The 13,954-nt window shown below is 41.8% G+C and overlaps 3 protein-coding genes across 4 annotated transcripts; 1 reads left to right on the top strand and 2 right to left on the bottom strand.

Annotated features, from left to right (window-relative positions):
• Positions 1-243: 243 nt before the first annotated feature.
• rhno1 (RAD9-HUS1-RAD1 interacting nuclear orphan 1) lies at positions 244-2,050 on the bottom strand. Its single transcript, XM_023810908.2, has 3 exons — positions 1,793-2,050; positions 1,376-1,647; positions 244-1,168 (listed from the first exon to the last, which is right to left on the bottom strand). The coding sequence occupies exons 2-3, from the start codon at positions 1,550-1,552 to the stop codon at positions 419-421; spliced, it is 927 nt and encodes a 308-aa protein (XP_023666676.1). The 5' UTR covers positions 1,553-1,647; positions 1,793-2,050; the 3' UTR covers positions 244-418.
• Positions 2,006-7,597, top strand: foxm1 (forkhead box M1). Of its 2 annotated transcripts, none has more exons than XM_023810906.2 (9): positions 2,006-2,166; positions 3,219-3,683; positions 3,826-3,974; positions 4,082-4,270; positions 4,413-4,541; positions 4,924-4,983; positions 5,257-5,311; positions 5,456-5,625; positions 5,722-7,597. In XM_023810906.2, the coding sequence occupies exons 2-9, from the start codon at positions 3,263-3,265 to the stop codon at positions 6,379-6,381; spliced, it is 1,833 nt and encodes a 610-aa protein (XP_023666674.1). In that variant the 5' UTR covers positions 2,006-2,166; positions 3,219-3,262; the 3' UTR covers positions 6,382-7,597. The 2 variants fall into 2 exon arrangements, with proteins under 2 accessions (XP_023666674.1, XP_072566252.1); XM_072710151.1 differs by lacking the exon at positions 2,006-2,166 and adding an exon at positions 2,512-2,859.
• A 66-nt stretch (positions 7,598-7,663) lies between these two features.
• On the bottom strand, positions 7,664-13,433 carry LOC111843416 (cystine/glutamate transporter-like). The gene is made up of 12 exons (XM_072710154.1): positions 13,014-13,433; positions 12,294-12,420; positions 12,066-12,181; positions 11,808-11,933; positions 11,600-11,699; positions 11,477-11,521; positions 11,188-11,311; positions 9,535-9,638; positions 9,350-9,446; positions 8,877-9,026; positions 8,476-8,653; positions 7,664-8,266 (listed from the first exon to the last, which is right to left on the bottom strand). The coding sequence occupies exons 1-12, from the start codon at positions 13,249-13,251 to the stop codon at positions 8,202-8,204; spliced, it is 1,470 nt and encodes a 489-aa protein (XP_072566255.1). The 5' UTR covers positions 13,252-13,433; the 3' UTR covers positions 7,664-8,201.
• Positions 13,434-13,954: the final 521 nt, after the last annotated feature.

Raw genomic sequence — 13,954 nt, 5'->3', positions numbered from 1 at the left:
GCCAAAGTGTTCCCTTTCGTTTTGGCTAAAATCACATTGTGAAAATACTATCATTGTCAAGGGTTAGTGGTCAGCCTTTCAACATATTATGTAATTGTAAGTTCCAGGCGTGAATGTGATATTCTATAAAAATTTCAGCGCAAATTGTTTGTTATAAGAATTAGGTAAACCTTAATCTGAAAATGGATCCAACTCTGTATAGTAATAAAAATCGTGTAATATTTGAATACCTTAATACAAATAAATGTGCAAACGTTTTAAAAAAACATCCAGAACAACAGTCCTTTTATTTTGTGGTCTGGATACATGACATTTTATTACAGGCTGATATTTGTTGACAAACCAGTTTTGCAGTCTGTTGACCAGGGAGAGAAAAATACATATTCACTGACAATAGACTATGAGTACAGGTCCATTATTACTTATTGATGGCTGTCTCAGTGCTGGACAGTTGCCCTTGCTCCATGAGAAACCTCATTAGTCGTTTCCTCTTCCTCCAAGTAACCTTCACTCCATAGTCCTGTTCAGGGGTGTCCATCACTAAAATCTCTGCAGGCTGGTTATAAGATACCATTTCTGTTGAGTCTGGCAGCAGAAAATGGAGTTTGGAGTTCTTACTTGCTTGTGTTTCTGGAGTATCTAAGTCAGGGGGAGTGAAAACACTGTCCATGTGATTGCTTTTCATGTTATTTGGTGTGATCATATATGCTGGACCACTGGTATGTCCATAGTTGTCAGCCAGCTGTGCTTCAGTGTCCCTGGTAGAGGCTGCGACCCCAGGTGTGATTATTCTGCAGGCTGTATCTTTTATAGTACGTCTCTTAAGAGATGTAACCTTCTTTGGTGTTTCCATCATACTGCTACTCTCGATACTGGGAGGTGCTGCGTTACTAGCTAGACCTGCCACATGATTGGTCTCAAGTTCATCCATGTGGGGGTTAGGGACCTTAAGCCCATATGTAACAGCAGGACCTTCAGCTGGAGAAGAAGTGCTAGTATCAAAGGTAAGTGTAGGAAACTTGCAGACACTTGTTTTCTTAGGCTGAGGTAAACACAGTGTGGAACTCCTGTTCATAATACTGCTGTCCGCTTTGTGACCCTTCCTTCGCCTTCCCTTTTGAAGTCCAAAGCTCTGCAGCTGCAAGTTGGTATCAAACTGAGGCATTACCTGAAAGCAAGTGCGGGGGACATAGGGAAAAACAAGATTACTGGGCAGTGACATGAATGTATGTATATGATAACTTAAGACATATATGCAGTATAAAGTCAGGGATTACACGATAGCATAAATGCAGAAAAAATAAGCAATATGCATTAACAGAAAAATAAATAATTTATATGTTTTTTTTTTTAATACAAAGTAGTTTTATATTACCCATGAAGAGTTGCGCGTGCTACTTTGACGCTGGTTTGTTGATAAGAAGAGTCTGGGGTTAGCAGCGCTCTGTACTTGTGACCCATGGGGGTGCCTGGCTCCACTTAGCGGTGGCTCAATGAACAGCAACTGAGGCTTTCGGCTGTTCAGTCTTTTTTTCGGTTTGTTGCGGGGCATCGGAAACAGCCAGCATGGCCGTTTTGAATTACTTTACAGCGTGTTGTTCAATAAAACTTTATAACACACACAGCTGTCCAGCTTGCTACACCCAGCTAAGAAATACAAAACATGCCGTGACAATCACAAAGCACATAACATAACCTCCACAAGGGAGGCGGAGAAAACGTCTTTGTAAGCATTAACGAAAGAACCAAAATCATTAATTTGAGTAAAAAACTAAAGCAATGTCCCACATACCGAAGAATATAGCCCGTCAATGTCATATGTCTCTTTTATTAATTCGAAAATTTCCGCAATCTTCGGCGTAAGCAGGAAACCAGACGCTTTGCAAAGGATTTGCCTTTCCATCTTTTGGCTAGTTGTACTCTGTATTCTAATTGGTTCGCCGTCGAACACGGAAGCGCCCGTCTCTGATCCCATTGGTTATGTGTCATTCACGTGATTGGCATAAGTAGGACTGCGCCAAAATTCAAACGACCACACAAAACGAATGAGAAAGTGGTTGAATTCATTAGCTAGCTATACACATGAATTAATAGGTACTTATATAAAGACACCGCGTAAGGAAGCGGCAGATTATTGCTACATAAGGACACTCTCCTAATATGAAGGTTTGATCATGATTCATTAACGTGTTCGTTGTTAAGTACAACTGCTTGTGTTAAATTAACATTGTCAGTATACAGTAGCGGTACTGCCGGGTGCTATCACGCTAATAGATTTTTAACTGTAAATCACGCAATTACTCTGTAAGATGAATTAGTCTGTGAATTTTCTACCGTTATCGCTAATAGGAATGAGCAATAAAAATTACGAAACATCTGGATAGTTCGTGAATATTAGTTCTTAGTAACTCGGCCTGCTAGCGAAACCATTGCTCTCCACAGAACATAACTTGCTAGCTTTAGCTAGCAATGGTTAGCACTCAAGCATTGTATTTGAAATACAATAATTATGTCTACCTAAGATTACATTGGCTATGTATGTTAGCAAGATCTGAGTATATACATGTGGCGTATCGACAGTGGTTTATATATCTGCGTGGCTGACCAATCTAACCAGTTGTCAGATATTGCAAAAACTTTGTGATAAGGCCAAATGTTCGTTTGCATAGTTTGACGTTCAGTTTGCTGGTCATAGTACTAGTTATAAGTTTAACGGTTCATTTTTCTAGAAGGCGATACGTCAACACCTAAACTGACGTTTTAAAAAAGTCATTAGATCGTTATTTTCTCATTTCAACTGTCATTTTTTTTGTTTTGATTTAATAAACATTATCCGGTACATACAAGCTTTTGTGCTGGGTAAGTCGGCTCTGTTGACATATTGTACGTTATATAATTATTTAACATAGATCATGGGTTTCTGTGCACAATATTGATTACACATGGGACCTTTATCTAAAAATTAAAAATGCGGGAATCGATCTAATCGATGACGACAATGAGTCAACACTCAAGCTGCTCAATGTACGGAAGGACAACTTAATATTTAGGTGCAGCTTGTTTCTGAAATGCAGTAGTTTTGTAAGTTACACTTAAAGCACCATAGTCTTCAATAAGTTACACATTTTGGAATGCTCTTTCATCTAAATGACTTTGTCTATTGGACATATATTAAAAGTTATGTTGTGAAATAGTGTCACCTTCATTTTATTCTTCAGTCAGTCCATCAGAGCACACATCCAGTGATTGACATTTGAGCAGAATGGATGAGAGCCCCAGGCGGCCCCTGATCCTAAGGAAGAGGAAACTACCCTTGGAAAAGAAAGAGGTTCGTGTCTCATATGATGAGCCAGACAGACTGCAGTGCATCCCTGAGAATGTCCGTGTCATGGACCACCCTTCCATGCCAGACACACAAGTGTTGATCATCCCCAAGACTGCTGACCTCCAAAGTGTTATTGATACCCTCACTGCCAAAGGCAAAGAACGTGGCCCAGAAGGTCCCAACAAATTCATCTTGCTTAGTAGAAATAGTTCAGAAGACAAACCAGAGTCTCTCTGCCAGCCGTCACTTGATATAAGGAATCCAGGGCCTTTGAGTACACAGGTGGGGTATGGACTCCTCGAAAAGTCTGGGACAGACTGTCAAGAAAAAGCCAAGCCCCTAACGGCAATAAAACCACGTGAGTCAGTCATATTTCACTACTCTCTCCTGGAATTAATTAATGTATTATTGTTACCTGACAATGCCTGTTGCAACAGCCTTAAGTTGTCACATGTGCTTCTTGCAAGCCCTTGGATGTCTCATGTAGTAATATTTTATAGTGAACAAAGGGCTGGACTGCAACCCTCTAGATGACAGCCTGACAAACATCCAATGGTTGGGAAGGATGAGCACAGATGGCTTGGAATCAAACTCTGTTCAGAAAGTTTACAAAAAGGAGTCCCGGGAATTGAACCCTAAACTTCCCCAGGTAATTGTGTTTGTTGAAGCTATTCTGGTGTTGTTTACCACCCAGGTCAGTCTCCTATTTGAAAATTTACAAATTTACCAAAGCTTGAAAATACATTTCTCCTTTAGCCCACAGGAGAAGTGGTGCTTCCCACTACTAAAGATCAACTGTCAGAGAGACCGCCATATTCGTACATGGCCATGATCCAGTTCGCTATTAACAGCAAAAAGAACCGGAAAATGACCTTAAAGGAGATCTACACCTGGATTGAGGATCACTTTCCTTATTTCCGAAATGTGGCAAAGCCTGGTTGGAAGGTACACATGGTCCTCGTGTTGAACCAGGCAGCTGATTGTATATTATTGGCTTATAGTTGTCACTGTTTGACACATTTTATTGAGGATTTGGGGCTTGTGTTGATTTTAATTGGTGCTCTCATTTTATTTTCATGACACTCAGAATTCCATCCGCCACAATCTTTCCCTGCATGATATGTTCATTCGTGAGACCACTAATGATGGCAAGATATCATACTGGACCATTCGTCCTGAGGCTAATCGGTGCCTGACATTGGATCAGGTCTATAGGGTAAGTGTTACTGTACAATCATATGGTCAACTTGATGGCACAACATTCAGTGTGCCTTCACGATATTGAATAAGCATATTGTTATTATTGTTGTTATATAAAAGCCTTTTAATGATTTTGTGATATCTGTGCTCATTCAGTGCTTTTGTTTAGATAAACTTAAAAATACCAATTTATACAGCTGGACTTTTGATCTATTAGAGTTAAGCACCTTGATCACAGGTTACCTACATAGGGGCCCTATTGCAACTTGAATCAGCAGCTCTCAGGTTACAAGTCCATCTTCCACACAGCCACCTTGTGCATCCTATACTGTACCAGACATGTTAAATAAATGATTTGTCAGTCTAATATTCTGTTTATTTCCTGCTTCCCTCTGTAGATGGCAGTGGACTCAACGGTATCACCTTCCCCACTCGCACCACAAGTCTCTGAACAACAAGTAAGGCTTTCCAGCACCTCTGTGGAGCCCAACCTCCCACCTTCTGTGTCTTGAAGTTCTCTTGTAGCACTAATAGAAAGTAGCAACAGGAAGGAGTGTTCAGACACCAGCAGTCACGATTGTTCTTGCTGCCATGCAGTTGATTTAAGTGACCTGTTACTTCAAAGCAGGTCTAATCAGGCTGTTGTCACCAGCTATTGATGTCGTTGCCATATGGGCAGGGAACATGAACCATGTAATCCCTCTGGATAAGAATGTGATCTCTCCCCACAGCAAAAGAAGCAAATTACTGCTGAAGTTAAGAAGGTGCCAGCTGTTGGTGGCTTTGGTGAGTAGCAAAAATGATTGTGACCCCTGTAAAGCTCTAGGTCGTATCCTGCTCATGGATTTAGCTTTTGTTTGTAGTGTTTTTCTTTTTCCTTTAATCCTCTGGTGTGTTTTCTTATTTTTTTCCCCGGTACCTTATTCTCAGAGAGGAAGATGAAGCCTCTTCTGCCTCGAACAAACTCCCTCCTGGTCCCTGTCCAGCTCCCTCTTGCCCCATCTCTCTTCCTGTCACCCATAAACTTGCCTCCTGCAGCCATTCAGCATAGCTGCATCTCAGCCCCCGGTGGAGGCAAGATACTTCGCATTGCCCCCAAGGTAAGGCCGAGCCATGGGATTAATAGCCTGGTTTTGTTGTGGTTAGTCTTACAAAAAGGCCAGCTTTTGTTTCATGTATGTCTCTTTGGCTTCCAGACTCCAGGGGAACAAGTGTCCCACCCCAAGAGAGAAGCTAGCAGTTCCCGCCGCAAGCAGCGCCTGGTCCTGGCCCCCAGCGAGGAGCCCCTTGTTCTATTTCCAGACAGCACTTTCTTTGACTCTGGTCTGGCCTCAGACCTTTCCAGCTTCCACGACATCAAGGACGAGCCGCACCCAGAACCAGACAGCCCGGGAAAAGAGTGCACCTTTAAGACTCCGGTCAAGGGTGCCCACCCGGCGTCCTCCACCCCCAGCAAGCCTGTCCCTACCCCACCCAGTCCCAGAAAGGCCATGCCCCTAGGTTCCGAAGACCACGGCCTGCCAGACGTCAGTCCCATTCAGGCGGCCATCACACCGCGACGGCCCAGCCGTGACCCTCTCAACACGTCAAGTGCAGCCTTCAAGGAACTGTCATTTTATAGTGGCCCTTACGATCTCCTGAACACCATGCCTGACTTTCCTACCTCCCCAAAGGCCCAGGTGTCAGGCACTGGTCCTGCCCCAGCCAACCGCTCCATCACTGAGGGCCTGGTTCTGGACACCACAAACGACAGCCTGAGCAAAATCCTGGTGGACATTGACTTCCCTGGGCTGGATAGTGAAGACTTGGGGATTGGCAATATCAGCTGGTCTCAAATCATCCCTGATCTTAAGTGAACTAAAGCGCCCATTGTTTCAGAAACACCCCCCCCCCCCCCCTTGTCTGCCTTTTCTTTGCATGCCACAGGAAAGGTACATTTCACTGCCTCTTGGTTCCGTCTTAAGAAAGATGTCTTTAGAATAGTTTGCTTGTTTTTATTTGTTTGCTTGTCTTCTCTTTTGTTGACAAATGTAAATATAATAGATCTTTATTTGCACAATCTGTATATTTTATTTACATATTTCAAAGTTTAAATTTATACATCAACTCTAATAAGACACTATTATGCTTGGGAAACAGAAATCCTGGGTAACTTCCATTTGTTGAACTGTTTGGAGTTTTTCATATTCTGTACATGCATTAATATTACACCACAATAAGAAAAGGCAAAGGATATTTAAAGAGTACATAGGTAGTGATCAGGGCTCTTCTTTAAAGTTTTAGATAAAGACAAGTGGCTCCTTACGACCCGTTTTAAATGGCTACAGTTTCTTGTATGTCCATCTTTATGTGGCTTTTTAAGAAATCTATGGCTTCATCTGTACTTAAATTCTAATATTACTGCCATAAGTAGAGGAGTTTTTGTTTCAATGCCCTTTAATTGCTTTGTGTGACCAGGACATGTTTCTGGGCAAAATACTTCAGGTAGAGTGTTTCTGTGTTTGTTCCCAGTGACCCTGGTGTTTGTTTCCTCGCTTGCGCTATTTTGAACCTGCTCCTCAGTGCCTCAAAGCTGTAAGCAAGTTCTAGGAAAGCAGTCCAACTCGCATGGAGACCTAAACCATGAATCTTGTTGAATATCTACGTGGATATGAAGACCAAGATGTCATTTTTGTAAAGTAGGCTGTGCACGAATCAGTGGTCACATTGGAAACGTGCTGAAAGGCAGAAGCTGTCTTCTGGTGCAGAAACACCTGTGTATTACACTGAACACTATCACTGAAGCTGACATTTCATAAGAACTGCACTGCTATGCATTCATAACAAGGTTTTTTTTTTTAAATTATATGCAAAGAATTCTGTTTGTGCTTCTCTCTGGAATGGAAGTCTCCAATATGTCATTTATGGGAAAACTAGTCAAGTAATTCCTGCTGGACTTTGTCACCCTCCGTCATCAGCCCAGACCTTCACTTATTGATGGAAAGTCTTTGCTTTATCAGTACTGCAATTTATTTTTCCAATTGTACATATTTTTCCCCACGTTACAGTGTTTCCATTAAAAAGGTAATTTAATCCTGGGTTGTGTTATTAAAGGGAAAGTGTGATATATTGCTGGGTATTATTGTACAACACAGGCAGAGTCCCAGAAATTGTACCGTATTGTATAGTTAGTTAATACGTTCATGAATGAAGTTTATAAGAACAGGTTATGACGGTGATGGCATAATTTGTAATTATGATTAATGACTGGGTGGCACCGCTGCCTAGTGCCTCCCAGCTAGGGGGTTTGAATCCTTCTCCAGTTCTGATTGGATGTTCTGCCCAGGTTACTTTCCTCGTCCAGTGCAAAGCCACGCAGTTAAATGCGTATCTCTAATTTGCCTGGTGTGTGTGGTTGTGTGTATGTTCCATCCAGGCTGCTCCCTGCCTCTGCCGACAGATTGCAGCACCAGCATCACAGATAATGTATATTCAAAGTTATGAGGATGCCGAATGGTATTTAACATTAACAGTTTTACAAATAGCACTTATCGTGACATTGACAGCAATGAAAATGGTGTCTGTTGTAGATACTTTACAATAACGACTTCATTAAAGTTATGTACTCGGCCTATAATATGTCACTTTTATCATTGAGCTAAAGGTCTCCAAAGTCAGTTACAAGTATCTGAGGGCTTCAGTACATTTTGACTTCCTCCTGAATTACCTCCATTAGGATCTGAAGATGCTTGGTGCATGATTCTGGAAAAACATAGACAGGTTGTGGTCAGCAACTAAAAACATGATGAAACCACACAGTAATATTTTAATTATAGTTGCAGAAATGAGCCTATGAAAAATGATGGGCTGTGATTGTGAAGAAACCACTACACAGATCACGTGCTGTTATCTGCTTGGTCACATGATACTGCTGCTCTCATGCATGACTGTTTGGCCTTTGCGTCACTCACGGAAAGCATTTCTCCAGCGGACAGGTAAGCGCTGCTGGTGCACAGTGAGGTAGTACACTGGCACGCCTGACAGTGTGACTGCACAGCTGCTCCCAGTGTTCCAGGGGTCTGAGTACAGGGACAGGCCCACAATGAAAAAACATACTGCTGTGAAGCTGATAGTAATGGCTACCGGCACCTGGGAAGGTAGAAAAAGAGAAAAACAGATAATTAAACAATCATCAGGCTGCATTAAAAATGTGTTTCAGGTTTCCTGGTTGCTGTTATTTCTAATTACATTTTATAAGAATCAAACCATTTTTTCCTTGGTGAAGCTTATTAATCAAGGCAAACCCTATGCAGCCATATCAAAATTACTAAAAGTAACTAACAAAAATAGTGAAGTCGAGTAGTCCAGTGACCTTGAAGGGTCTGGAGTGGAGGGGAAACCTGTAACGGTGTATGAGCAATCCCAGGGTTGTCATGGCAATGAAGAGCCAGCGGGAGAAGGAGGCATAGTTGACAAGCTGGAAGAGGTTCCCTCTAATCAACATCACCACCACCAGAGGGTACTGTGGAGACAGGGAATCAAAAGGGGAAAACGGGATTTCAGGGCCATTAAACCTGTGTGTGTCCATTTTCATTCTCACAATGTGCTCTTCAGATACTGATTAGCCAATTTTAGTCAATGAAGAAAGTTCAGTAACAGTCTGACATAACCATAATATGTGGGAATTTCTCATTCCAGCACATTCCCATGACCTAACCGATCAGGTGCTTTTTATACACTTTTTTCTAAAAAAAAAGTATATTTTAATATCCAAAATAAATAAAAAAATAACTGAAACAGTCTTGCTGATGCATTAGTGTACTAAGATGAGGGAGCACTGCTTACCATCATCAGTACCGCTGGCAGGGGTGTCTCTCTGCGGATGTGAATCATAGAGAGCAGAGCCGGGAAGTGGCCTTCCCTGGCTCCCACAAACAGCATCCTGAGACACAGAGGAAGGTCATAAGGCTGCTCCCAATGGGAGAGAAGACTTGTGACTCAGTGCAGGTCCTGGCAGGGAAAATATCTACCTGGACATTGTGAAGATATTTCCATTGAGGGACCCCAGGCAGGACATGGCCACCAGCATGGGGATGATGGATGCTATGCTCTGCAGAGTGCGGTGGGCAAACGTCTGAAAAAGGTAACAAAGTATCACTGACCAGATCCCTAACAGCATATCGTACATCGTCATGTGACCCTAAAACCCTTCATATACGTCAAAATGTGCTCTGGTGGTCTCTCATATTAAGTGGTATATTTCTATATTGTAAATATAAACATAAAGGTCTGTATGATGCATTGAATAAAACTAAAGCTAAGAATAACACAAATGCGTGTTTTGATTTTCTGATTCACTTCAGTACTGGTGCCGAACGCGAGGAGGGGTATTTTGTACCGAATTTGAAAAATGGCTGTAGTATATTATATGGCTGGATGGCGTGCAATATTAATACCAACATCGCATGTTATGCATATATAATTCTTATATCAATAGTCAGCTAGATTAAAATATGGCTCTTTCTTACTTTCAATTCTGTTCAGACATTAGGTCAATAGTATTACAGTTTCATTAAAATATTTTTACTCTGTTACTCTGTCATAGGAAGAAAAAAAAACTTAGCAAACTTTGCAACTTTAATTATTATTCTTTTTATCTTTTGTCTTGTGTTAGCTTTCTGTTCCTATCTCTTATGTTGACAGGTCAGTGTATTAAATCAACCATAAAAAATCCTCAAAATAATAATTTATCATTCAAGGTTTCTTACCTCTTGGTTACCTTGTTAAGCTTCCTAATCCATGAAAAGATTGGTTTTAATATTCTTGGTGTGGCTTTCTGGACCTTTGTTTTGGCAGCATACCTCTCGTTTTCAATAAAAAATAATGGTAAAATAAACCTCAAGAGAATTATATAAATAAACTGAATTGTCTAGGCATGCCTTGCCTAGTGAATTTTTTGTAAAATTTATTTTGTTTAAATAGAGGTTCCTGCAGCTTTCGCATGAGTGCTGCATATGTTCTCTGAGACAATCGTAATCACTTTCATCTTTGCCGTTTAAATCACTCGAAGATGAGTCTGTGAGAAATTTATAAACTCCTTTTTTTTAAAAAAAATCCCAGTATTTATTACAACAAAATCACATCACCAGGAAAACACACAATATGCCTGCTGTATCATTATATCCAACAAAATACTTTTTAATTTCTTGTCATGCCATCCTGATCGTTTTGTTTTACATGTTCTTATGAACAAATTGCATTTTTTATTTCATTGTTTTCTGAGTTTGCAACTATTTTCAATGCGGCATTTGTATTTTGTTTCATCGGCAGGCTATTCACATAACTTTGTGAAGTCCCACCCCAAAATATTGAAGCACCAAAAAAGTACCCCAGCTGGTTTGGCACATGCAGAACTGGAATTGTTGGTACTGGTACTCGACCAGAAGTCAATGGAAAAGCGAAAGTACTGAAAGTACCATACTTGATGCGGTGGAGAAGTGCTCTTTGTGAATTGAGCTGGGCCCAGCGGGTGCTTAGGGCCCAGCGGCCACCAGAGGGCACCCTGACAACTAGGTTAAATAAATTTTGACTAGGGTTGGGGTTGGACCAGCCCTGCAAATGAGGTTCACAGTGACAAAGCATACCATGGTTGCTAAAGTGAATGAAAGTGCAGCAGTACTGACCATAGCTACAGCACCCGATGCCAGTAGCTCGGCCGAGGTCATCACCGTGTAGTATGACACATTAACCAGCACATAGCACACAGTTACTGTTACCATGGAGATAACGATCGACAGTGGGATGTTTCTGACAAGACAGAAAAAGAGAAAGAACCAGACAAAACCATGCTAGTTATGATAGCAGGAATCATCTAATAGACAACAACACACCATTCATGTGGTTGCGTTAGTCACAAAGTGTATCTCATTCTTGCCAAAATGCTTCATTTTAGAATTAGGCTTCTTTTGGTACCTGTTGGGATTGATGATCTCTTCTGTGACACAGTTCAAATTAAACCTGCAAGGAAAAGTGAAATCAGTTTCTCCAAATGGAAAGGTTCCTTGGTTAAAACAAATCCGATGTTACGAGACCTACCATCCACCATAGGCGTAGAGTCCAGCGTAGAATGCCAGTGGGAGTTTGGTCAGTGTTAAGGTCTCAGAGTCAAAGGCATTGTCGAAGTTCTTAACTTCTCCTGCAGAGAGATGAACCACTGAAGATAAATTCCTATTTTACCAAGACAGTCATAACAGGCCCATGGTAGAATGCACTGCCCTCCATGCGCCCACTGGCATGAGTGTACCTCTGGCCAGCGCCATGATGCCAGGGACAATGATGAGGATGAGGGCGAACACTTTGATGAAGGTGAGTGTGACCTGCATGTTGGAGGTCAGTTTCACACTCCAGCAGTTAACTGCCACCACAATGGCTGGAGAGTAGAAGAAAACACCATGGTGTACATAACACACATGTACCACAACATGCAAACAACCTACAAAACAGACTGCAGTCTCAGAGAGGGTGGAAGAGAGCAAATCACAGAGAGCAAAGCTATACTCACACATGGCCAGAAGACTGACCAGCTTAACCAGGACCTCGGGGGTGGCACAGGGGGTAAAGAAGGGCTCTATCACATAGCGGCCATAGGCCAGGGACACCACAGAGACTGTGGCTGGTCTGAGACAGAAGACATTTAGTGTCACTGTACAGGTAGGAAGCACAACAATATGTCAGTCTTCACATATCCTGTCTTGCTTATATCTTTTACCACAGCTTGCCAGTAGCTGACCTGATTACAATGAATTCAACCCAAAGGCAGAGGAATGCAGGCAGAGGGCCCAGAGTCTCCTGCAGGTAGACATATTGGCCTCCAGACTTCCTAAAGGTCGTCCCCAGCTCTGCGAAGCATAGAGCACCTGGAGTGGTAACAAGAACTTCAATGTGACACTATTTGAACAAAATCCTGCTAACCATACAAAATGACAAAATGCCTCAAGCTCTAAGCTGCCTAAGTTGGCTTTGACTCACAAAGCTCACTTTACAAATTTAGCTAAAAATTACATCTGGCTCTGGTGCTGCACTTACAGTCAGAACCAGTCGTTGTACCCCAAGATAAATAGTTCACTTGATGGAGATGTACTGAGTAGTTTGCAGGTGTACATTGCACCTCCTACCCATTTTCGCAATTTATTTTATTGCAGCTTCAGAAAACCTGATTCAAGTAAACAAATCATTAAGCCTCTAATTAACTGATACTGGAGCAACATTTCATACACACACACACACACACACACACACACAAACACGCACACTGTACCTAAAATGCAATCGACATTTCTTCAACTTCTTGTTCTTCTTATTATCATTATTATTATTGTTGCTGTTTTAAAAATTAAAATAAAGACATTACGAAGACCATTTCTGTCATGTGTTTCTAAACTTGTATGAACATTACTTTACCCTTCATTTGCTATAAAGCAGAATCAGGCGTGAACACGTGTGCTCTTACCGGCCATGGAGAGCACTCCACACAGTGCCCAGACCAGCAGGGAGACCCCCACGCTGCCACTGTTCTCCAGCACCCCCTTAGGCGCGATGAAGATGCCGCTGCCCACCACTGTGCCGAGGACGAGTGAGGTGCTGGTCGCCAGGTCAATCCTCCTTCTCAGATACACAGCGCCGTCCTCCGACCGGCTCTCTTGCCCGCCGTCTGTCTTTGCCCCGTTCCCCATGTCAGATGCGTGCATCCCTGTCCGGTGGAAGAGTTGGCTGTGTCTTCATGCGTAGTGCACCGTCTTTTAATGATTCAACACATGCAGTCCCACGCTGGCACGATTCCATATATAGAAAACATAAAAGTACACCTTAGGGACATCACATTACGATCTTCTGCTGCTGGGACGTTCAAACCCAAATGTGTCACCAAATCTTTCAATTATCAACAACCTTTACCAGTGAAGCAGTCCGAAAACACCTTAAGACATGTTAAAGTACTTAAATGCTACTTATGAAAGTTCTATGAATGCATTAGGTTAGTGCACTGAACATTCCGAAAATGCATTGTAAAGCAATTTTGAAGAGGCATTATTATTATTATTAAGGGATCTTGAAAGGGTTGGGCTGGCCCTGCAGTTGTGGGTCACAGTGACTAAGCATACCATGGTTGCTAAAGTGATTCTCAATGGTTCTCAGATATTATTATTATTATTACTATTATTATTAATTGAACATTTTTCAGTTCAATGCTCTCTGAAATTGGTACTGTTTCATTAAGACCTACTGTACAAACAATGCATTTTCTATCCAGGTTAAAGGCTTCTTATTGGCAGCTTTCCTACAGGGAGCAGGGGGATACATACATAAGGTAAGTAATCTTCTGAATGTAACGTGAAATTTATTGTGACACAGCTATTAATATAGTGTATATTACATGTAGTAATGTTAAAGGCC

This window comes from Paramormyrops kingsleyae, chromosome 3, assembly GCF_048594095.1.
Source record: "Paramormyrops kingsleyae isolate MSU_618 chromosome 3, PKINGS_0.4, whole genome shotgun sequence".
Lineage (NCBI taxonomy): Eukaryota > Metazoa > Chordata > Actinopteri > Osteoglossiformes > Mormyridae > Paramormyrops > Paramormyrops kingsleyae.
This window is presented reverse-complemented; position numbering and strand designations above follow the sequence as displayed.